General features: G+C 37.3%; 1 protein-coding gene and 1 long non-coding RNA gene across 3 annotated transcripts; one reads left to right on the top strand and one right to left on the bottom strand.

The window, feature by feature from the left end:
* Nucleotides 1-1,340: 1,340 nt before the first annotated feature.
* On the bottom strand, nt 1,341-22,766 carry LOC113060190 (uncharacterized). Its single transcript, XR_003278205.1, has 3 exons — nt 22,634-22,766; nt 18,481-18,835; nt 1,341-2,174 (listed from the first exon to the last, which is right to left on the bottom strand). It is a non-coding gene; the product is annotated as an uncharacterized LOC113060190 (long non-coding RNA).
* Nucleotides 22,191-25,376, top strand: LOC113060189 (transcription factor Sp8-like). Of its 2 annotated transcripts, none has more exons than XM_026229085.1 (2): nt 22,191-22,298; nt 22,659-25,376. In XM_026229085.1, the coding sequence occupies exons 1-2, from the start codon at nt 22,278-22,280 to the stop codon at nt 24,003-24,005; spliced, it is 1,368 nt and encodes a 455-aa protein (XP_026084870.1). In that variant the 5' UTR covers nt 22,191-22,277; the 3' UTR covers nt 24,006-25,376. The 2 variants fall into 2 exon arrangements, with proteins under 2 accessions (XP_026084870.1, XP_026084871.1); XM_026229086.1 differs by lacking the exon at nt 22,191-22,298 and adding an exon at nt 22,305-22,451.
* Nucleotides 25,377-26,717: the final 1,341 nt, after the last annotated feature.

Raw genomic sequence — 26,717 nt, 5'->3', positions numbered from 1 at the left:
TATTCAAGTAATAAACTGCATTTTACAATTTAGTTTTAAGTAAATAGATAAGAGTAATTACACATCTACAAATCGGCTGAAAGACATCAATTCAGCTCAGAACAAATGGTCCAAAAATTAGTATGGGTCAACACAGTATACCCACAGTTCCCATGTTTCAGGTTTAGTATGTATATGTGTGCCTGTACAGATGGACATGGCTTGTTCCCCTCCATTCTGCTCTTTTGTGTCAGCGTTCTCCATAATTACATCTGATGAGTGGTGGTAGCCAGGGGAGGGAGGACCCGGCCAGTCAGGCAGGTGACGGGATGGGGGAGAGGAACCTGTGGCAGCCCCCTGTGCCATCCGGTACACCGTATCCCCATCTGACAGCTAATTAGGACAGACACGGATTTCTCCCCAATGTAACAGATGTTGCCTAATCAGTCCAGCTTCTTAGCTCCCTGCGCCAGCTAAATTTCATGCACAATTTAACTATCTAAAAGGAACAAGAGACTTAATGCATTGTAAGGCCAGCACAGCTGTTTTGCTTAGCAGAGACATAGAGAGAGAAAGACAGTGAGAGGGAGAGAAAAATAGAAACCCATTGTCAAAAGCAAAGTGTGCTTTATTTAATTCAAACAGGGTGTTTATAATGTCATAATGCTATAGTGCCATAAGAACAGCACTGCAGGTGCCAAAGATTCAGCTCCGCTGCTCACTCTTACTAGATATTAGAGGTGATGAACACAGTTTTTCTGAGGGAAAAAAAAAATGCCCTATAGAACTATGATAAAAGAAATATCGAAAATGGCCTTTTACAAACTGAATATATACATCAAACGTTATACAAGTTCAGTCGTCTTTCCTTAATCAACCTTATATACAAAGTAAAAAAAAAAGTAAAAAATGTGTTTAATACCATGTACACTTACATAAAATGAAGACTTCATTGAATGTAGAGTTTAGAAAAAGGCTGAAATCAGTAGTTAAAGTGCTAACCATTACCTGTCAGTTCCTCGGCTTCAATTTAAAAAGGCATTCATTTCTGAAGAGGAAACCTAAGGGCGAGAAGAGGAAAGGCAGCCAGATAATAATGACAATGGCCTTGTATTTTTTTCTATTTCTTGTTACTTTTTTTTTTTTTTTTGGAGCTAATAAAAGCTAGAGGAAACCTCTTAACCTTGTAGACAAAAATGATAAAGAATAAAGTGTTTATTCTTGGATATTTTCCTGAAATGAAAGGCAATTTACTTAAAAATCAAATAAAATGTCCTTGTTTTTTCTAGTTACCTCGAGATGGGCATCCCAGGGTAGGATCAGAAAAGCATACAAAAGAATTTGCTGTTGTTGATGTAAATAATATAAATATATTTCATTATTGTGGCATAGAGGTAAATCATTAAAAATGCATTATAAAAACTTAATTATTTTAATAAATTTAACAGTTAACAGTTGGGATTTCAATCATTCTGTGCTGTCTGTGGCTTGGTAAGGTGCATTTGCCTTCAGTAACAGCTGAAGCTGGACTGACTGCAGTCCAACACAATGCTTCGCATTTGCAACTTCACGCTTGAATTGCCCTGATGACAGGGAAGCCCCTTAATATGGAATTTACACACAGGCATGCTTAAATATTAAAATCATATTTTGACCTTTTTCATATAACTAATTGTATTACATGGACATCTTAAATCTATAGGCTAAAGGTTTCCCTTACCTGAAATCTGAAGACTATATTTTTTCTTATCTCTTATCTTGAGAAGTTAACATTCTTAATTATATCACCACCATCACCATCATAGTCATTATTTAATAGTCATTATTTATTTTTCTAATGCACAAAACTTTTCCAGCAGTGCAATTTATAAAACTTTTCCAACTGTGTCAAGTGAATACAGCAGAAATGCTTTTTATAATTTGTATAATTCTCTGTGAGCTTAAATAAAAAAAAAAAATTGAAGTGTACTAAGCACTTTTTGCCACTACTCACCTTGACTTCCTCGTCTAACGTTACAAAGCAAGTTTGCAGAACACTTCTGGAGAAGAACTAAATACCCCTTCATTTTCTTTGATTGGAGTTGTTATGGAAAGACACTGGAAATCCCCACCACAGGAATATAGATCCCACTTAGCAAGAGGAAGCGCGATAATAACATGCTATACCACAGTCTGACAAGATGAAGTGTTTATACCTGAAAAAACAAAACAAAACATGCTGCAAATTATGTTTGCTACCAGGACCAGCCTCATAAACCATCATGACCTTAACCCCCCCGAGTGTCCCGATGAGACATTCACATTAATGCATGCAATACAGAGTATCATGCATACCACAACAGGAAAGAGCTTTTATTTTATTTTTATTTTTTAGCTATTTCTGTGTATGAATTATGTACAGAATCACAGGAAATGCAATCCAGGTAGAGAGTGCATTTCATAACCTATAGATTTAGACCTGCTCCACCATTATCCCGAGGTACTCATACTCCCCTGGCTGTTTTTCTCTCTCTTTTCATATTATTGATGACAGTGGCTCGCTCACGGTTAGTCAGAGCTTTTGACGCTTGACCCTGCTCAGTAGTTGCTCTCTATTCAAAGCCACTGATAGCTTTTTGTTTGTTATAACCATCCAATTTATGCCTCTCTGGATAACCGAGAGCATTGATTGACTTACAGAGGGTTCAGAGCAGATTGCTGGAGGTGAGGAGTGCCAGTAATGGTTCTGCTTCTCCATGCATTAAAAACTGCAACACATCATCCAAATCACTTCCAATCTCAAAATCGCACATTATTAAGTGCTCAGTCTATATGAGGAATCGATGGTATAATAATTGCATTTGTTTTCGGCAAAAATGAAAGAGGTCCATTATGTCTTGGCTCTTGGTGCGATGTTGTGGGCAGATTATAATACACCGTTCACTTTTTCAGTTTTGTTTTTTCTCTCTTCTAAATGTTCACTAATCGTGAAGTTTTGTAGCACCACATGCAGCTGTCAGATGAACTGAACACATCCTCCTACACTCTAATTGACCCAATCTCAGTTTCTCGTGACAAACTACATGACCCCATGGCCTCTGAAATTACTACTTTGACTGTGAAACCTAAAAAAAGAACTAATTGCTACTTTAATCCACGTATGCCATGCACATGCACTCATGAATTTTGACTGTAATTTCATAAAATGAAATAAAAAGTTGCTAGGATTAGTTTTGCAACAACAGTTCAAGATCTAAATGAGCACAAAAGCTCATCAGAATAATTAACTCATTTTTTGAAGGCCAATATTTTTGTGCTTGGCTGCAAATCATTATAATCAATATTGTTGACTACCATATAGGGGGCAATGCTGTATAGGAGTGTCATTGGTAAAGAAAAGGAAAAATATTTGAAAATCTTGTTTAAAATGCATTTTTTTTTTTCATGTTGGTTTTGGTTGGTTATGGTTTTGAAACCATTGTATACAATTTTCAAAAACAGTTAAAACGTAATGATTCTAAAAATGTTATGTCATGTAACCATTAAGTCACACACACACACACACACATATATATTAACATGCACTTCTGCCCTCATATTCATCTTTGTGCGTTACGCACTTGTTAGTGTATGTGTGTGTGTGAGTGTGTTTGTCTTAGTGGGACCACCCCACCATTCCCCCTGGCTGTGTGTCACACTTAACAAGATTAGCACTGTGGGCTCCCGACACCCCTAACACCCTTGACCGCTCCCGCTGAGCCAATCACCCATGGTCCCATTCACACAAGCACCCCCCTCTACGCCTCACATGGGGGACATTCAGATCACAGACCGTACGCATCTTGGTTACCGTCGAAGTCAATATGGAGCTCCTGTCTAACCTCTTAGCCAGAGTGCTTTAACAAAAGTCACCCCTTTAAAGACAGAGGATGATGGGTATTAGATTCTCTAGAGACCCATGAGGGGCTGCAAACGGTCAGCAGGGCAGTGCTCTAACCATTAACCCTTGAGCGAAACTCACACCTCCGCACAATCACAGCTTGTTGTTATCTAAGGTAAAAAAAACTCATACATTCATCTTCTGACATCCGAGAATCTGTGATTCCACCCAAGATTCTCATAACAAAGCGCTCGGGTGACAGCGAGCCTGTTCGTCTACATGCCTGACAACAGATTCTCTGGCCCGGTGCTATCCTCCTCTACGCGGGTGTGAAGAGTCGAGCGTAAAATGGAAGCGATTTATTAACGAACCATTAGGGACTGCTTTATAAATGCCCCTTCCCAGCATGCTCGGCGGGTGGTGTGGCCAGGCGGATTAGGCCATGCCGGTTTCGGTGACATGAGAAAGGAAGTTCCCCGCTGTGCGTGTGAAGAGCGGCAAGGGAAACACAAAGCAGGGGCCGCCCTTTCCCCCTGCTCGCTGCAGGGCCCTGGTTAGAGGGGCCTCACAATCGGCTGAAGAGACATGAATGAGCTGGCCAGGCCGGTGGCAGTGGAGGTGGCTGGGTGACAGGGTGTGAAAGGGACCAAGGAAGGAGAATAGCACAATGGGACAGATAATGAGGTAGATTCCATGGGTCAGCAAAGCATTGCATTCACCTTCAGTGGTTCACACACAAAGATACACACACATATACCTGTGGGACTCTCGGTGCCCGTTCTTCAATCACAAAAAAGGGTGTGTGAGAAAGCCCCCCTCCCCACCCCCCAAATAAAAAGATGCTCATATGAGCTGGCTTAAGTGAACTGTGGCACCCCCTTGACTTATTTTCTAGTCTTGAAGATGCATGGTTATTTGAAAAAACTTGCTCCGCTGTAACCAAATGCAACAAACTCAAGCTGTGACTTGCAGGACAAGCCAACACGACGTGTACCTGCAATTTGCAAAAGAAAACATCATTTTTGGATTGCTTTCCTGCACTGTCAGATTGCCATCAGGCTGTTTAGGACAAAGTGTGGCAGATCCAGTTTAACCGACAAATCAGGCTGCAGTCTAAGCGTAAGGGGAAGGATTAGCCAAACTGAATGGCTAAAGAAACTCAAGGCTATCAAATAGCACATGTTCGTGCAGCGCTGTGCAAAATAGCCACATTAAGAGCTTTAGACAGGGCAATTGGCGCTTATAATGCTTGTAGTATGGAGCTTTTGTCATTCTGTTCAGTTCAGGTGATTCCAAACATGCACTGGGCGCCCGCATTCTGAGCCGGGTGTTATAATGGTTGTCATCCAACCTCCCTCGTCGGCCTACTTCAGATACCAGAATCGCAGTAAGTGCGACTCATCAGAATTAGACATGGTCGATATTAAGCGCCGGCCATTGGTATCATCATAATTCTCCTTAGGATCATGAGGAACGTAGCGGAGATACCCAGTCATTGTGCTTTCCGGCTGGAGAGGTCATGAGATATTATGGACAGACAAGATACGCCTCCTCACTCTAGACAGGGCCTTTACAGCGCTCTTATTCTAATTAAGTAAATAAGTTTATAAGTGATCACCTCTGTGACAAACACTACTGAGAAAGCTAATTTGCTTCTTCCCTAGTGCAACAGATAATGCTGTTTTATTACAAAAAGGTCACAAGGGAAATTAACTTCTCTCCAACAAGCAGATAAAAAGAGAATGCACAGGCACCCGGAATAACAAGTGCATACTGATTACATTCAACCCCGTGAGTCCCAGATGGGTTTCAACAAGTGACCTTTCTCTAAGCTCCTGTGAAAATGGGATATGCAAACGTCACCTCACAGACAGCGCAAGCGAGCCGGTGTTTATGGGTAAAGTTATAGGGAAAGGCAAGAACAACAAGGTAGATTGTAGGGATTGTTCATTTGTCAGTGTTAGACCACTTTTTGTGGAAGAAATGAGAAGTAAGATTTTGTATTTCCACTGAAAATACCTGAATGAGTTGCATGACTGCAGTGAATGCACAGCACTTTTCCCATCGTTTCCCATTTTTTGTTGTGTTGAGTTTGTCTGACGTTTAGACTGAGATTAATCTATTGGACGAAAACAATTGTCTTGGTTCAACTCAAGACTGAAGAGTTTAAACAAGAAACTCTACACTTTCTTACTCTCTTTGAGAGATTTGCTAAGATCCTCCCACTGCCATTTCATGAAAATACTTAAAAAAATGCATTGAAACTGATGATATATGTGTATTATCTAAATCTAGATCAAATATCCTGCTGATATTTCAGATCAACATAAAACCCTTAAATATACTTAGTAAAAATCAAAAGATTGGGGTCTGTAAGATATTTTAATATTAAAAAAAGTTGCCTATACTCTCCAAAGTTGCATTAAAAAAAAAAAAAAAAAAAAAAAAGCAGCCATTACTTCTGTCTTCAGTGTCATATTAAACATTTCTTATTAAACTCATTGTTGAAAACAGTTATGCTGCTTAATATTTTTTGTGGAAACCATGCTATCTTTTTTTTTTTTTTTTCAGGATTGTTTGATCAAAGTTCAAAACAACAGGTTTATTTGAAAAAGACACATTGATTAATGCAATGCATAAGTTATTTAAAAATATATTTTGCTGACTCCAAACTATAAAGGTTTTAGAGTGTATGCTATAAAAATACATTATATTCATATGCTCTGCACCAGTAACAAAACCCAGGTTTTTCCAGTCTCTATTAGTCTGTATTCAGCATTTGACATTGTAAGGATCAGAGGGCAGATACCATCGTCATCTTTACATAAACCTGATAGATGTTAAATATCAAAATTGAGCTTTCGGAGCTTGGTTTCAGTGTCCTGACAATATCTCCTGGACTATAGCATGTTTCAATCAATGCAGGCTGGAGTAAATAAAAAAGCAGAGGGAAGATTCACCGCCATTGATCGTGGCTCAACACAGACCCCGCTGACAATCTAAGCTTTGCTCCAGTAATGTCCGCAGTCATCAACAAAATCAATGAAACTCATCCTTTCAATAGCATCCAATTATTAGCACAAAGTAAAGGCAGCCATCCCTGATAAATCACAAATACTTCATTGAGAAGACACTGACAAGATAAACGTTAATTGAAATGCAAATAATTCAGCCTTCAAATGAGCTACACAATGAACAGCTAAAGTCAAAATTAATTTTCAAATATGAAATGAAGATATGGAAAGAGTTTTATTATGGTAAATGTAAATTTCATGTATATCAATGATTTTAAAGCTCCAAAACTCTGAGACTAAAATCAAGAAAACAAGCTTCTGTATGTCTGTCAACTATTACCGAGCTGTAATTCTAGCAAGAGCGGATGTCCACCCTTCACCACAAGTGATCTTGAAAACACACTACATCTCCCATTCTAATCATCATTAATATCTCATCACGGTTTGTGTTAATTAAAAAAGCTACAAGGCTGATGAGTGTTAAATGTGATCTAATGTTCATTGGTTCGGCTCGTCCCATCTTTAAGTGATTTCATAAATGTGCCAAATCTAATCAGATAAAGCAGGATGACTTTGTCTGGAAACTTTTGAAACAAAACTACTGAAGTAACCTGAAAGAACCAACACTTATTATAACAGATCAGCTATGACAACATCATCATTATTGTCTACACATGCTTTGGAAAACTATGTTAAATACCCAGATAACACGGGGAATAGATACATATAGGCACAATAATTTAATTTCAGACTAAGACTGTAGAGATACGGCATCATCAAAACCCAAATGATCCCAAAAAATTAAAATAATAAAAAAAAGTTTGTGGAGGTGGAAAGTTTTCATTTTATTCATTTTTATTTTATCCAAAAATGAGTAATTTAGCTTGTAATCATTATTATTATTATATTGAAAAAAAGGTCAATAAATAATAAGTAGAGCATATACAAACTAAAATTATGTCAATTTATTCCATGTATTAAATAAAATAAAAACGTTTTAAATATGTTTTCCTTGATATTATAATATGACTTATTATAATTGTTAATTTTCCAACTCTGCAAAGATTCTTACATGATTTATGAAATGAAAAGGGAAACCCACCACGATCTAAATTAATATACAGTCATAACAGTTTAAAAATCACTGACATATAAGAAAAAAATAAATAAATAAATAAATAAATGAACCCTGCACATTCTCCAGGAGCTCATTGCTTTTGCCAGTATGAGATCTGGTGAGACAGCATGACATAATTTCTCCTGCATCTCCGCTAATGTTAAATATAGAGGCACTGTTTGTCTAACATTTTTGCCTAATGAGCCATGAAACACATTTGCTACTGTTGACCTAGTAATTTTAAGTAATATGGCTATTAAAAGCCATTATGTGTCAGTCAGCTGGAACAGAGTGGGGTTGAACTGTTCTCCGAGGGGTTTGAAGAGCGCTGGTAAATCAGCCCCGCTGTTAGCACTGTGTGATAACCTGACTGAAGGTGTGCAGGCTGACCAGAGCTGAAAGTGTCATTTACAGCATGTATCCACATGCCACACATTAGGGAAGAAAGTAGCCCACCGAGATCATCTGGCAGTTTAAAGTAAAAGACACTAAGACAAATAATGATTCATTCATTTAAAATGTAAACACTGTGAACATGAAATATTACATGCAAGTTTACCATATTCTTCTCCTGATTCTCCCTCGAGAACAGCCAGACGTTCCAAGAAATAATTCCCTTCTATATGCATGAACCTCGACCACACACACACACACACATCCATACACACACTAATATCCTCCCAGACCTCATTAATACAGTGTTGTGGATCACTGCTTTACAGGGCCTGACTTAGAATCACAGTGGAAGGCAAAAAATCAGATTAAACAATTAGTGTCAATTAGCCCCGGCCAAATCATTCCACAAACAATTGGTCTCTAGTGCCCTGCTTAATTACAAGCGACTCTCAGCGCCTTATCAAGAGCCTCGTCTGGCCTGTGATTCATGTCCGACTCTCCACTGTCCCGCGGGCACCATCAATTATCCTCCTGTAAACAAACTCTTGATAATAAATGACATGTCTTGCTGAGCTCTATTAGCATAGCCTTATTTATGCCCACGCGCTAGTCCCACTGCAAAACCACAAGTGATCATGAGGCCCTCCTGATTAGAGAGGGCAGGACATTGGGGGAAACTGTGAAACAATGAGGATGTTAAGAGAAATGTCCCTGCAGTAGTGATGTAGTGAACTTGTTTGTCACTGTTATTTATTTATTTTATTGTTATTTTTTTCAGTGATAAAGTCACTCGCAATATTAAATATTTCTAAATTATTCTATACATAGGTGTTCTTTACTGTGGGAACATTTATGACAAAAAAGTAGACTTTTCTTAAATCTAACAAATGTTGTTTTTACATTACAATTGTCTTGTAATTTTTTCTACTTCATGTATATAGTTTTTGATACTATTATGTTGTAGCTGTTATTGTTTTTTCCTGTTCCCACATTCTTAATCATAAAATTATATTTCTCAGCTACATAATAAAATATTCAAAATAATATCTATTTTTAACCACAGATGGCAATAGAGAGGTCAAGGTTCTGCAATACAGCACTAAATATTACATAAAAAGATAATATTCTAATCAGAGATGTAAAAGCAACATTAATTAGCCTATTTCTGCGATGTAAAAAATTAGATAAATATTTATATAATTTCAGACCTAATGCCCTAATTGTTTTTGTTGTTGTTGTTGTTGTTGTTGTTTTTTTTTTTATATTAGCAGAAGGAGCGATGAAAAACAACAAACTAAGAAAACAAAAATAATTAAAACAAGATAAATATCACAGAATATTTTTTTCTTGTAATACATTATAATGTTGTGTATCATTTTCAATCAAGTTATATATAACTATTAAATTAAAATCTTGAAATTATCTAGGATAATCTATTAAATAATATATATATATATATATATATATATATATATATATATTTTTTTTTTTTTTTTTTTTTTTTTGCAAAGCAAAGAAGTCTGCCTTTTTGTTACAAAAAAATAAAATAAAAATAAAAAAAATAAAAAGATTTCAATATTTTCACCTCAAAATGCTGCTAAACAAAATTCATATGAGATACTGTGGAAACGTCATGAAAATTATGACATTTCAGAAATGTAAAAATTATCTGATGATGTATTCTATGCACACTGTTTGACACTGTTGTTTTATTAGGGTTTATTTCTAAAAGTTCGCAAAATGCCTAGAAAAACATATATGTGAAGGTTACCCTTCCACTTACTCTGTAGGTTTTTATAACACCATATGTGGAGAGGAGCATTTGAACAATTACCGTTATTTCATTTCAGCACAATACAACGCTGCATATCTTTCCTTACAATATAAGATCCACCAACATCCAAACCGACACTGATTCTTTGATGTACAGTATAACCATGACAAAAAGCACACACAATCTCACACCCCCACGCACACACTCTAAAAATGGCTGGGTTAAAAATAACCCAATTGGCAACCCAGCACTGGGTAAATATTGGACAGAACACATGCTGGGTTAAAGTAACCCAGCATGCTGGTTTACACATTTTAACCCAGCATGCTGGGTTATTTAGAAAACCCAAGTTAGAGTCATTTTTACCATCTGTGGGTTTGCATTTTTATGATTCTGGGTTATTCTTGCTGGGTTATTCTCATAATTTCACTTTTGCTTAACAAAGCAATCATGGATTAATAAATAATGAAGAATACAGGTTATTTAGAATGTTAAAAAATATTTTTAATGCCATCTGATATTCAAAAATGTGTACCAATGACAAACAACATGGAAAAATAAATAAATAAAATAAAAATCACAGAATTACAGTTGAAATAAATAAGAAAAGTATTTCTAAATGACCTGTCTAGCTGTTTAACTATTACATTTTGACATGTTTAGCTATTTAAATACACAGTGAAATGACATTGACAATTAACATTCTTTAAATTTAAATGTAAAATAATTTAAAGATGTCCTTAAATTTATATCAAGTATATAAAGACTCCTATGTAGGTAGATGTGCACTGCTTAGGGTAGTTCAACATATATAGTTCACCCAAAAATGAAAATTCAAAGATCTACTGTACACCTGAGAGCAGTGTACTCTGCTTTAGAGCCTGTCAACGGAAGGACAATTTTCAAAAGGAATTGCAAATTATGTTTTCAATTGCGTTTTCCACATGTGACAAATTGTGACAAAATCCAAACAAACTGCAAATCTTGAACAAAAACACTTTCAGAAACAACGAACAAAAATTACTGTTTCAGTTTTCATGAATGCACAGGGACTGCCAAATTTCAAATGGAAAAGCAAAGTCCGTTTGCAGCTGTATTTTCCATTTATTATGAGTAATAAGCCTCTCATATTGATCAAATACTGCATCATAGCAGCTTTACAGTATTAAATAGGAAAGTAGTGTGTAATAATGCAAAGGGACAACAGTCAACACTCAGTTTTCAGTTAAAGTCAGTTCATCATTGATTCAGTGATGTATCGTCCCTCTGTGCGATCAAGTCGATGCTATGGCTTGATATTAATTGTCCCCAACTAAGGAAAACCAAGGAACCAAAACTCCATCTGTGCAGAATGGAGAAAAAAACCTTTGGAGAAACCAGGCTCAGTTGGGGGCCAGTTCTCCTCTGACCAGACGAAACCAGTAGATCAATTCCAGGCTGCAGCAAAGTCAGATTGTGCAGAAGAATCATCTGTTTCCTGTGGTCTTGTCCTGGTGGTCCTCTGAGATGAGGTCTTTACAGGGGATCTGTATCTGGGGCTCTAGTTGTCCGCTGTCTTTCAGGGATGTAGAGGTCCTTTCTAGGTGCTGATCCACCATCTGATCTGGATGTGTACTGGATCTGGTGGCTACGGTGACCTCGGAATAAGAGAGAAACAGACTAATGTTAGCATAGATGCAACATAAGAACAAGTACATGAGGTGTTACTAATTACCATGTCTGTTTTTTCACTGTGTTGCACGTTACCTGCCAAAACTCAAAGGGAATCGCAATTACTTTAGCAATTTACTTTAGCCTCACATGGAAAACTGTCAATTTTTGTCAGAGGTGGGACCATACTATGGAGAGTGTTTGTATTGGGAGGTGATGTCACTCAAAGACAATTGTGCCAAATGCTTTGAACAATGGAGGTTAAGGCACTACTAAAGGCAGCTGCCACTCCGAGAGATGCGTGTTAAAGAACAGGCAGTGCAACCCGGATCTCCCTATATTCTTGGCACCTCACACAATAAATAATTCTGTCATTTTTACCCCAAATGCAACTACTATCCCCTGCTAACAGTTAGAGCCACATGGTACTATTGGTCAATATTCACCATTAACCAAATGCTTTTCACCTGATGAATAAAATATAGGGTAAGATGCAAATAGGTAAATAAGAGTAGAACGGCAATGTTGTTTTGCTGATGTGCATCAGAGTGCAAACAGTGAGAGATTTGGGGTAAAAACTACAGAATATATCCCAATAAAAAACATGCCCCATAGTATAGTCCCACGCTTGACACAAATTGACAGCTTTCTGTGTAAAGCATCTGTAATTCAAATGCTTTTCAATTGCGTTTGGACTATGTCACAATGTATGCGTCCACATGTGGAAAAATGCAATTAAATATACAATTTGCAATTTATTTGGAAAATAGTCCAGAATATCCTTACCTGTCCATTGATTATGATCAACGCCTGAGAGATCCGCTGCCATTTTTAAATCACCACGACAATTGGATGGGGTTTTGTGGACTCTGCTCGGTTAAGGAATTCCATGTTTGTTCCAACCTTTAAAATAAAGTAAAAAAACAACAACAACAAAAAAAAATTGTTATATCTAAGCAGAATATGATATAGTGATTGGCTGAAAGGTGTGCTTTCAAACTGTCTAATCAATGGGATGTTCCAGTTATTATAAATCACAGTTTTATGTTAATATGCTGGCTATATCAAACACACACAGTCACTGGCACAGATAAGGGAGAACACACTGAATGCGCGCACACAGACATTTCTATGACAAGTCACGCAGGTACTGGGTTACTCTGCAGCTTTAAAACAGTCCATATATAAACACTTATAGGTGTACCAAAGTGATAAGGACAAGTCAAAAACACGAGCTGGAAAATTGGAATAATATGATGTTTACGCTGCTAAATTAGGTACATTCTGAACACAAAGTTAGCTTTAACTAAAGCACGAAATACAAATATATGTGCGTTTAAGTTACGTGAGGGTTAACGTTAGTTGATTATAACAGACAAGCAATTATGTAAAATGTATAATAAACACGAACTTACCGTTAGACGCATCAATAAGACTGCACTCGACGAGTTATTCTCTCACAAATGTATCCATGTGCTTTTCTGACAGGAAAAAACACATTTTGAATTATAATTTGTATGTAGAAAGACTTTATAAACCACAAAAGCATCAAAACACCTCACTAACGCGTCCTTAGTCAATCGCTGTGCGTGCGCGCGCACTTTGAAATGCCCTGAGACGTCGATTCTTTTCCGGGAAATTTGTTCGAGAATTAACTTACTGAACCGGTTTATTTGAACTGGATCGTCGGTTCTTTTAGACCTGCAGTCCGACTATATTGTACGTAATTTGTATGATTTACATGTCGATATGTACAACTGCAGGCGTTTACATTAGAGCAGAAAGTCGTATTCACTTTTTGAACTCATTTGACTCACTTAAATGTTAAATTCGCTTTTCAGTGTCAGAAACGACTTTTTCCTCTATTTTCACAGGTATTCGCATATTTCAACCATCCGTCACTGTCTGAAACTTAATAAAACTATTAATCTGTCGTCTCACGATTATGCGAGTCACGTAACGTAGGTTGGCCATTTGAGGTAAGTTACGTTACGTTAAACAGTTCATCATTTAACGTAAATAATGTTGGCCTGTATACGTTTAACAGTAGCCTATTGTTCCCGCAAAAAAATTTATAATTCTGCCAATTTAAAATAATTATTAATGAAAACATTAAATAAACTTACCTTAAAACAGTTGAAAGCCGTGGCTTTGCCCCGTTGTTCTTCCAAAATGACAGTTGGGGAGCGATTTAAACATCTTCAAGGCGGGTTAAATAACCCAGCGCTGGCCTGAAACAACCCAGCGACGCAACCCAGCAGGTTTAACCCAACACGTGGTAAATTGAAACTACCCAAAAGTGTTTAAAAAGAAATAAAATAACCCAACAAAATGACCCAACAGACTCAACCCAGCATTTTGGGTTAAAAAATAACCCAGCCGTTTTTAGAGTGCACATAAAGACAGCAGGCATGATGACATGTTAAATTACCCTAGTGATGTATGGTTTAATGAACCCCCTTGTGTTGATCATGCTCCACATTAATCAGCCGGCCCCAGCAGATTCCCTTATTTTCTCAACGCTCCCCTGATAAACTGCAATTTCATTTAACCTTGGACAGCAACTTTAATAGCTTCCACAGGACAACTGTCAATACTTGCCTGGGTATACAGTGATTAAATTGCATAGCGAGAAGACCGTCCTGACTTCCTTTATCAAGCCCCACCCTCATCCCTCCATTCCTCAGTTCTCTCACTTTTACTTTTTCCTCAATATGATTTTTACTTAAGGCCTAAAGGGATGGATTTTTGAATGCGAGACCGGACAATTTAAGAAGAGAAAGACACTTTCTGCAAGGTTTCTGCATTGTAAAAATGATTTTTAAATCAAGAGAATCAAACTTCTTTAAAAAGAAGTTTGAGAGAACTTTTACTTAATAAATATATACTGTATGTGTATATGTACATTTTAAGAAAAAGCAGCTAAAATGTAAAACAGTGGCATCTGATGGAATGAGATTCGAATTAGCAATGTTCACAAGGTCTCAGTGGCATCTTTCTGAAGGCTCTTTGGTCGCTGTCTGAAAAAAATAAATAAATAAAATTACAATTAAACAAAAATGGAGATGTTTTGACTGAGACATTAGATTACAAAACTTAGCAAAATAAAACTTTAACTTTAAAACTTAAAGCTACTTAGTAAAATATAGCTAATATGATTTAGTTTTTTGAGAACAGGAGCATCTTTTTGTTGCAATGACATGCCGCCACACTACAAGTGTCTGCTGACCTCAGCACAGCTCCAGCGCCTTTCTGTATGTGACATCTAAATTCTCTTCGTGTCAACTGAACACAAATTATAAGCCAAGAGCCATCAGCTGACTGATTAAAAACAAGTGTCAGACTATGGAAGGACAAAGGAATGTCTGTGAATACAAAAAACAATCAATACACCTCCCTTCCCAAGTGAGCAGTGTGTAAAGTAGACCGTGCTTTGGAGGGCATGAACTATAACATCTTTAAAACCTAATAAATACAGTTTAAATGTAATGATTAAGATGATCAGTCAATGATTGCATTAGTATTTATTATATATAATCTAAATAAGCATCAAATGAAGGCTACGTTCACAGTTCTGACACTGAATCTTATTTCAATATAAGAAACTCAGTTCCATGTATATATTTTACATGTATAATTATATGTATTTATAAGTCATATGCGCACTTTATGTAATAATAGTAGTAGTAATAATAATAATAATAATAAAAATATAGTAGTTAGTTTGATCTTAATAGAACCTGAAAATTGATGTCTAACAACTCTAAAAGGTCCATGAATCACTTCACAAAGATAAACTAACTAACTAAAAAAAAATGTTTTAAAAATCAAATAATAATGCAGGAGGGCCCCTCTCAGAATGAGTTTGCTAACTTAAATGTTTTGTCACAGTGACAAAAGAAAAAGAAAAGTTGCTTTTGTGTCACCGCAATGACATAATGAGGTAGGCAAATACTTGTCCTCTCCGCCCTGTCTCTCCCTTGTCTCCTCCCTCTCTTTCTGTAGTGGTGACAGGCACACGCTCTGGTCTCCATTATGGCTCTGGATGGACAGAATGGGCAGTTGTGGATAATTACTGAAACTGTAGGAGTCAGGGCTGACTCTCCTCCCCTCATACTGACAAACTTGCACGCACCCACTGGAGTAATGTAGGGGACAGTCAAAAACAAAAAGTCTGGGAATAAAGTGTTTAGTAAATAACAGCGATGATTTGATTTGATTGGATTTGTGATCCGCTGCATTCATTCTAATGGTTTGATGGTATGATCAGTTTGAACAATTTAACAGTTCAGATCTGACCAGCTTATTTATTTGATCTATTGTGTTAGACCAACTTCTGCTATTCAAAATGTTTTACATTTTAGTTAATAAAGTATTTATTTCTTCCACTGAATGAATGCATGAATTAATCGATGAACAAACAAACAAATAACTGTGCCTAAACATGCCTGATCTCACCAACTGCAAAACTTTGTTTGTTTGTTTGTTTGTTTGTTTGTTTGTTTGTTTGTTTGTTTAAATGGTACATAACATACACAGTTTCACCCAATCTCATGTTAATCTTGAGTACCTATAGAGTATTACTGCATCCTTCATATATCCCAAATGTCTTTGGTTTTATCATATTTATAAAAAGAAAAACACAGCTATAATACTGATGTTTCGTGTTGTTTCCATTAACATATTGTGACGAGTGGGGCGGGGCCGAGAGACGTGGGAAGAAGGAGTGAGGCCAGGTGTAGTGATTGGAGATGAGCTACACCTGCGACCCACCACCTGTCTCGAGTCCCACGTAGGAGATGGAAGGATATAAAACTGGAGCGACGGCGATGTTTGATTGTGCGCCGGTTCCCGCCTCCTTCTTACGGATGATTAGGAAGTTTCGTCACTCAAATGACCAGACCACACAAAGGCACTTGATACACTCCGTTCCTGCCCCGGAAAAACAAACTTCATCCACTGTTCATGTAACGCTGGGTTCTTTGGGAAGCTGAACACAGTAAACTTTCCCTCACATCCAAAAACCCGGTTGGTCGATGTGTGCGCGGGTGTGCTTTTCCGACAGAGATGCTATAAGGAGTTCAACTCTCGTATATGTCATTAAATCCACGATCGAAAAAAAAAAAAACAGCCGAAACTTGTACCAACCCGGATGTAAGATTTTCGGCACAGTAATTCTCAGTCATTCTTCTAAATTTATTTTTTTTTTTTAGACTTTGGCCATGTTTAGCATGAGAATCCTTCTCTTTAACATTGTGAACAACTCTGAATACATGAAACACCATTGTACCCCCCCCCCCTTTTAATTTATTGAATAAATTATCTTTACTTAAAATATATCTTTTCATTTAGATGGTATTATACATCATTTTTTTAGGCTGGCGTGTCTGCTTTATTCATATATGTGATGTCATTCAAAGACATTATCACACATTAACACATTATCAGCTCAAAACACTATGCAAGTCAAGGGGGACCAGCAACTGTTTTTTTGCAAACCATGAGCTACCCTAAACAGCTTTCCCCCCCCCTTCGTGCTTCTAAAGAATCTTACCTAATTAACTAGAATAAACTACAATGTAAAGGAGGGGAAAGCCTTTTAGAAAGAAGCAACACCCTTCTACCGAACACACACACATAAACTGCTACCCATCCATCCCAGCCAAGGGGGCTCCCATCCAGCCTGACAATAACCCAGTGGCAGCTGGACGATCGATACCCGACAAAAGCTCGGAGGTTGGGGCAGTCAAAAGATTGTTAACTAGCCATTTCATCCCACAGACATTTAGATGATTGTTCATGCTTCACTGCACTCCTTCAGCGAGGGCTGCTGTCACACCTGTGCAGGGACCTTTACAAAGCCTGCTTACCCACTCCTGATGACCTCACTATGACCAGCAAATAGCCAGACACAAAAGCATTGCTCCTCAGAATGCATCACACTTAACTGCATTTCCATGCATGACTGAAGGAACACAAGCAATAGATACAGCATTAAGCAATACCAACATTTTGTTAAACTATCTATCTATATATCTGTTTGCTTTTAATTATGTATTTATTTCTTTTGCATTTTCCTTTTTGACATCTGTGTAGCTGTATTGTCCATGGGGTTATAATGTAGATCCTTTGTCTCCTTATGAAAATTTCCGTCCAAATCACTCCAGCCATTCATTGAACATTTCAATCCAAAGGATTAACTTTTGAAACATTAAAAAGTCCTTGTAACACCAAAATGACAGTTTATGATAAAAACAGGTACCTAGGGTCATATCAAGAGCTGACCCTGAAGTCACATTTAAAACCTGAGAAATTTTGCAGCTGTCATTCAGTTTAGTACATTGGCTCAAGTATAGTGTGTAACATTAGCATGTGATTTGTTGGTTAATTAGAGGGCTTATGATAATGATAATGACCACATAGCCCATGATGCCACATTTCCAGGTGTTTAGCTTTGGTGATTAGCCACTGGATGCGTCCTTCTCCATCTAGTGTCCACACAACACTGATTAAATCAAGATGAATGAGTTATTGGACACACACAGTGTCGCTGGTGTTAAGTCATATGACAAGCACCACCTTATCTGGTTGGATTTAATCGATTAATTACCCAAAGCAGCTTGTATTCAATGGCATCAGCATGTTGCAAATATACAAGCGCCCAGAAAAACATTATAAATGTGGTACTAACCTGTGCATGTGTGTGAGATTTCTGCTTAAACTCTGCACACTTGTCCTCTAGTGATCATATGTCAGCGTTTACACTCCTGTGATCATGTGTATGGTTGTGTGATCCAGCAAAAAGTCAGCACATGGTCCACGGCCCTGCTCTAGTAGTTCAATAGGGTTGTGGGCCGTGTGCCGAGGGTTGGGGCTGGGATGTGGATGTGGACTGGCGCTCTCTGAGGTTCATCCAGGCAGAGCCAGGCTTCCTGCTCCTCCTTTGTCACACCATTTGGGCTCTTGTGTCTCGGGCTTCACTGCCCTAGCCTGACTTGGCAGCCCAGCACACACAGGGACATCTGTTCTCTCTGACCCACCTCCTGCTGAAAAGAGAACCGCATTTATATGATATTTGACAAAGGCATTAGATTGAACTATAGTAACAGTTCATAATGCTTGAATTTATTTGTATAACAAGCAATAGAGAGAGAGAGAGAGAGAGAGAATAATATATATATATATATATATATATATATATATATATATATATATATATATATATATATATATATATATATAAATTATACTTTCTAAATACTTTAGGATTATTTAACGATAGATTCTGACTTTCAGAATGAACAAGTATACTAAGTAACTAAGTAAGCAAGTAATAATTCATTTCTTTATTTATAATTGCATTCGTTTATTTTATTATGATAATAATAATAATAATAATAATAATAATAATAATAATTATTATTATTATTATTATTATTATTATTATTATTATTATTATTATTATTATTATTATTATTATTTACATCGATGCTTTCAACGTAGTCTTAAATCTTTATTACTAGTTTCGAATTCCAGCAATTAGTCTCGTGATGTTTCGCAGCACTCGGAAATGTAGACCACTGGATTATCAGTTTTCCTGGATAATCATAAGATTAAAGAGAAAAGTGCTCCCACCATCCCCGGGACACAGCCGCTGACTTCCCCTCTTTTCTTTTCGCAAAATTATTGAGAGCACACTATTTTAAACTCATTTTGTTCGTGCGCACTGGGCCAGAATAACGCGATGATTAGGACCACGAATGGGACAGGTTTCTTAAGCTTGATTTCATGACGGTAATGTAGCCCATGCATGGGAGAAGAAAGGGAGAGATGGGGACATCTGTTCAACACAGGTCAAAGGGAACCTCAGCGGTCCTGTAAGGCATCTTAAAAAAAAAAAAAAAAAAAAAAAAAATGGATAGGCTATTAGGCTACATGAGCGACCGTTTTGTTGTTGTTTTTGACTCCTTTTATAATTATTTATTTAATTTTTTCGTCAATTTATTTAATTTAATCATTTACGATATTAAACCTCTGATATAAATTATATAGGCTGCACAAAATCACGAATTCAGTTTTATTTGCACATTGTTGGCCCTGTATGTTCTATAGCCTATTTTGTTTTAATAATTTATTTAAAATCAATAAAATTGTTAAATGTGTTTTCTGTAGTATTTTTTTCAAAATCACACGCTGTCGCTTCCACCTCATCCTGTGCAGATCACACAGTCTTGTCAGAGGACATTAACACATGTTTTGATTACACCACCGGTGGCCGAGCGGCTCCTCAGTTATTCGTAATTAAACTCAATTCCCAAAGTAACATTTATCTTCCAGGGTCTGCGCGTTCACTTGTGCGTGAGCGCCACTGCCTTCTGCTGTGCGAGAGGAGATGCGCGCGAGGTCAATCAATAAGCCGAGGACACAGACACGGTATGTGCATCATGCATCTGTTGCAATCAAACAATGCTGCTCTTTATGGGACATTTTGTTTGCGTGTGTATGACATTTGTATTTTGGCAAGGGTTGCTCGTGCACGTTGAGTTAGGGAAATTTAGGCTATTGCTGTGAAGTTTCACCTCTTTATTTATCTGTTATATTTACATAGCCTACTGATGTAAAGACATGCATATTTAAGGGATTCTGTTCTCTGTTTGTTATGAAAATGTTTTAGTGTTTTAGAGATAATTCGTTGATGGGTTTGCGTTTTATTCAGTTATCATAATCTCACTACAACGACGAACCAAAGATGATCTGAGAGAAAAGTTCAATGCTATTTTGACGTGATGGATGTTTGAAGCAAAGTTTATACGATTTATTATCTGATATAAGGCTATATTTTATTTATTCTGTAAAACTGACTTCACAAACTTTACAGAATTTGTTTCAGAATAGATAGCCGCAATTTAAAATTGGCGCACAGTAGCCCATTTCCTATTATTCCGATGTGCTTTGCTTAATTTTTTTATTGCATATTTTTCTCACTCTCAATTTTGAATGGAATTGCTTCTTGTTCTTTGAACTAAAGAAGGTAAGCACTGCCAAGGAAACAAAAGAACTGTTGTGCAAATCGAAGAAACAGAGAAATGAATCTGATCAGCCATCTATCACTTCCCGCAATAAAAGAGGCGACACGGCGGAGGCAGACGATTTGATGAATAATCTTCGGTCGTTTTAATTAACTTTTTGCTGTCCTATAATGACCAAGTTGGTCAGCGGAGCCGGTCAATAAGAATGTTAATATCAAACAAATAAAACTTCTCATGATTAAAAACCTCCTGCTTTATTAAATTTGAAATTCAAATGAAATGTATGCCTCTAGTCCACGACGCATGTAAATAGAGTAGCCAGGGCCACATCATTATCCTGAGAGCATTTCTGCATTCATCGTCCTGATATGAATTGCCCGCCACTGTATTGCTGTTGTAGAGTTAACAGAACACAACAGACATATCCCACCTTGTAAAGACGTTTACATGCATTATGTTTATTTATTTATTAATTATGTTTTTGCACTGACCAACATGGGTTAATAAGTTCACATGCTCCCAATTCGTAATTCATACATAACAGTAACAAAATATCGGAAAACACACCACGCAGTCCTGCCTTGTCTTATGCATGTTTGTGAGTGTGTTAGTTAGGAGAGAGTGAAAGAAAGAGATGGTATGTTATAATATAAAGTTATTTGAGTTTATATAGGCCTATATATATATATATATATATATATATATATATATATATATATATATATATCGATTTCGTTCATATATATTTAAATCATCTACGCGCATGCACGCTTGCTGAATATCGTAAACTTTTATTTACTAAAGGAAGGTTTTATTAAACGATTATTTTCGAAACAATTGTCAAAGATTTAAAGAATAGAAAAAAATATTTTCGAAAGCAACCTGTTCGTTTTGTCTTGCTGATCTGTACGGCATAATTTGTTTTTAAAAAATTATGGGAATCTAAATTATTTCAAACAATCTTTAAGACTATGACAACGACTTGTAAGAATGATATGATATACAATTGTTATTTTTGCATTATCACAGCTTGTAGCAGACGTTACGTAGAAAGAAAAAGAATACAAACAAGAATAATTCAAAAAGAGATCAGGGGTCCATCAACCTCGTTAACCTCTATATAGCTACAAAATAATAGAAAAGTTGTCCTTATAACTTCCAGTCCTACTCATTTAACTTCAGTTGTATTATGAGGGGGGTGTTGGAAGGGGTGGAGATCTTGTCCGAAGTGCTCTATCGATGACCTCACGTTAGAATGTGGTCGCGTGAAAGTACGGCTCTTCCTGATTGGTCGCCCGTGTCACAGCGGCACTTCAAAGCCGTGAGAGGAGCTACAATTGTGCTGGAATGGGCGGACCACATCATTGTATTGCACACCTCTAAAAAAAAAAAAAAAAAAAAAAAAGCAGTGCTCTGATTCATAAATATAAAAAGATCCTCTGAGGAGGGCACTTTTGTGATGGCAACTTCACTTCTAGGGGTGAGTCTAAGGAGTTTCGTGCTGGTTTAATTAGTTTCCTTTATTGTCCTGCCGTGGGGATTAACATTTCTTGGGTCAGCCGGGGAGAGAGTCACTTGATTATGTTTTAAGCGAGAGAAACAAGCAGGACTTCCATTTCTCAACTAAGACATTGTATGTATAACATTTATTGGTATTTATATGTTGTGTTTCACTTTTGTTTTGGTGTGTCAATGGTTAAGATTTCGTTACTGCCAGATACTTCAGCTATGTTGGGGTTGTACGATAAAAGACAGCGAGTTAAAGGTGTTATTAGAAAGCACCCAGATTCCAAAATGTATACCATCTTTACTTACCTTCTAACTTTTTCTTTTGTTCCAGGAGGAGCCGAGATTGGGGTCGACTCCTTTAGCCATGTTGGCTGCGACGTGTAACAAAATCGGGAGTCAGAGTCCTTCTCCTTCCTCTATTTCGGATAACTCCTCTTCGTTCGGAAAAGGATTCCACCCGTGGAAACGAGCGACAGCCAGCAGCTGTAGTTTGGGATCCAGTTTGTCCTCTTTCGCTCGGAATGGTAGTGGTTTAAGCGACTCTTTTGGCACGAACACTTCCACGGGATCCAGTGCTTTTTCCTTAACTTCTGGTACTTCATCCAACTGCCATTTCGGAAACGACTACTCCGTTTTCCAGGCGTCGGTTTCCAACAACTCCCAAGAGCCCAGCCACCAGCCCATGTTTATTTCCAAGGTGCACACGTCCGTGGACAGTTTGCAAAGCATTTACCCGAGAATGAGCGTGGCGCATCCCTACGAATCGTGGTTCAAGTCCTCGCACCCTGGCATACCCACCGGGGATGTGGGCACCACGGGCGCATCCGCGTGGTGGGACGTGGGAGCCGGTTGGATTGACGTGCAGAACCCGAACGGAACCGCGCTCCAGACGTCCCTTCACTCCGGTGGGCTGCAGACTTCTTTACACTCTCCTTTGGGGGGATACAACTCAGACTACTCGAGTTTAAGCCACTCTGCCTTCAGTACCAGTGCGTCCCCGCATCTCCTGACCACCGGTCAGCATCTCATCGACGGATTCAAACCCGTGCTCTCTTCGTACCCGGACTCCAGTCCCTCTCCCCTGGGTGGAGCGGGAGGTTCCATGTTGACAGGGGGTCCGACGGCCTCGTTGGCCGGGTCTCCGCGGTCCTCAGCGCGACGCTACTCGGGCAGAGCGACGTGCGACTGCCCGAACTGTCAAGAGGCGGAAAGACTGGGTCCAGCTGGCGCGAGCCTCCGGAGAAAAGGGCTACACAGCTGTCACATTCCCGGGTGTGGGAAAGTGTACGGCAAAACGTCGCACCTCAAGGCGCATTTGAGGTGGCACACCGGAGAGAGGCCGTTTGTGTGTAACTGGTTGTTCTGTGGGAAGAGGTTCACGCGCTCCGACGAGCTCCAGCGACATTTGCGCACGCACACCGGCGAGAAGCGCTTCGCTTGTCCAGTGTGTAACAAGAGGTTTATGCGGAGCGACCACCTCAGTAAACATGTCAAAACGCACAGTGCCGGAGGCTCGTCAGGGTCGGGCTCTGGGACGAGTGGAGGAAAACGAGGGAGTGACACCGACAGCGAGCACAGTGTGCCCGGTAGCCCCTCGTGCCACTCACCTGACTTGTTGCAAACTTCCGAGTCTGTCCCGACGACGGGCTTGAATGGCAGTGCAAACTCCCTCGATTAATCCCATTCTAAATGCACGTACACGTATCTCGAATGGACGGTTCACAAACAGGTTGTGCTGTTCGTTCGGTAACACTTTATAAAAACTTTCTATAACTCCAGTTGTTAACGAACACTATCAGATAGCTTGTTAATGCCCATTCAATTCTGAAAATCCTAAAGGAAACAATATAAACCAAAGTTTGGTTTCTTTTTAGCTATTCGAATGTACATTAACTCATTTTCTGTTAAGCTTAATACTATTTGTTAAGTTAAAAATGAAAGTTATTATAAAGTGTCACCTGGTGAAATAAGTGTGTGGGCATTTCACTTGGATGTCGTAAAGTGATTCAATTTACGATTAAAAGGTAATCTACTAGCCTGTTTTGGTCTGCACAAATTGTGTGACATGAATTTGGTAAAAAAAAAAAAAAATGAGGGAATATTAAAAATGAAATAATCTGATTTGTGCTTTCTGATGGGTATTTGTCAAATAGTTTTATTTTACTTACTGTTGCTATGAAACAGAAAAAAAAAAATATATATTTTACCCATCAGTGACGTGGCCTGCTAACTTTTTTTTTTCTTTTCTCAAAACTGTGGCACTTTATTCATGAACACTACTAAATTCAAATTTCGTACGTATAAACTTCCGTAGTGTTGAATAGACTTCGTTTTGTCATTTACAAATCAATTTCTTTAATATTCGAAAAATAGTCTCGCACATTGGTCTTTGTCGAAACTAGTACAGACTACAATTCCTAAATTTGTATGTACTTATTTCCTGATGCTGCAAAAGAATGTAAATATTGAAAACAAAACAGAATAGAATAGAATAGAAGGTTATTCCACACTGATGTAAAACCTGGGTATGTATTTGTTCATAAAGCAAAATTTGAATACTATTTTTAGTTGCATATATTGACTTTAGTAAATATCCAAAACTGTACGGGAGTGTTTCTTCTTCATCCCTTTTTTTTATTTTATTTATTTTATTTTTTTATTTTATTTTATTTTTTTTGCTGAAGAAAACCTCACATTTTTCCACGAGTTGGACTTTATTTTTTGGGAGGTCTGTCATAAGACGCACTTTGAAATTATTTGTAAGATTTTAAATTCAGAATTCAGTGTTTAATCACGTTTTCTAATTTATGTAAGCATGCAAAGGTGAGCATTTATTTTTATTTTTTCCACATCGTTCATTTGAGAAATTGGCTTTCTAATTTAAGCCACCCAATAAAGTCAACATGGATTCAGCCACAGTGAACGGTTTGCCGTTGATATTACTGCAATGTCCAATTTCTATATAATAACATGTGCCGGTGCAGGACCTGTTACGTCATTTCAATACCAACTGTAAAAAATAAAAATGTTCGAAATGTTAAAACTGCAATTGTTGTGAAATCCCCCCCTCCCCATTTTTCTTTTTTTTTTTTAAAGTTGTACAAATTCCCCAAATAGCTAGAGACTATAAACCTAAACTTCTGAGAACATTTTGTATGAGCAAAATAAGAACTGTAACTTAAAATATTAAGACACTCAGTTGTTGAATTTAAAAACAGTGACTAAAAATGTGAGTTTCTGTTAATTTTTCAAAGATATACTTTTGCAGTCACTTTAAAATAAAACCAACCAAATAACAAAAATTGTTACGTCTTCAGTGGCCACGAAAACAATTAATTTCAGTAATTATCACAGTATGTCTTTCAAAAATAAACATATAAAGAATATTATCAGCGCATATTCTGTTATAAGAGTTGTTTATACGGAAAATATTTATATACATGTATTTTAATAAAAATTCACTGCAGCAACATGTGACCATACAAACGAACTTGCATGCACAAAAGGTAAAAATATGCAAATCCAGCGAAGAGTTTGGGGACGGAAATTAACCTTAAATAAGAAAGCTTTACTATAAATATTTTTTTTAGAGTTGTACAAATTCCCTAAACAGCTAGAGACTATAAACCTAAACTTCTGAGAACATTTTGTATGAGCTAAAATAAGAACTGTAACTTAAAATTATTAAGACACTCAGTTGTTGAATTTAAAAACAGTGACTAAAAATGTGAGTTTCTGTTAATTTTTGAAAGATATACTTTTGCAGTCACTTTAAAATAAAATAGGCATATAAATCTCAGGGCACACCAACCAAATAACAAAAATTGTTACATCTTCAGTAGCCACGAAAACAATTAATGTTCAAGGATTTCAGTAATTTCAGAGTGTGTCTTTCAAAAATAAACATATAAAGAATATTATCAGCGCATATTCTGGTATAAGAGTTGTTTACGGAAAATATATATACCTTTAGCCTATATTAATACAAATTTACTGCAACAACATGTGACCATACAAACAAACTTGCATGCACAAAAGGTAAAAATATTCAAATCCAGCGAAGAGTTTGGGGACTGAAATTAACCTTAAACAAGATAGCTTTACTTTAAATAAAAAGTTGTATTTAAACATGCCTAAAGAAGGAACGACAACAGATAATGATGGATAATTTATTTTACAAAATCGAAAAAGCATCTCAACAATAAGCAATGTATTATATTAACAGAAATAATAAAATAATAATAACAGTTACTATTCTAGAGACAATAAAGTTAAAGTCTGTGCAGAGAAAAAAAAAATGGTCCGAAATGTTGGAGGCTCAAAGCACGAGCACATTGCGCCCCCATGCGCCGAGCTCATACAAACAAAACCAATTTTAACATTCAAAGGG

Source organism: Carassius auratus, chromosome 41 (assembly GCF_003368295.1).
Source record: "Carassius auratus strain Wakin chromosome 41, ASM336829v1, whole genome shotgun sequence".
Classification (NCBI taxonomy): Eukaryota; Metazoa; Chordata; class Actinopteri; order Cypriniformes; family Cyprinidae; genus Carassius; species Carassius auratus.
The sequence above is the reverse complement of the archived record's forward strand: the minus strand, read 5'-3'. Positions and strand labels throughout refer to the sequence as shown.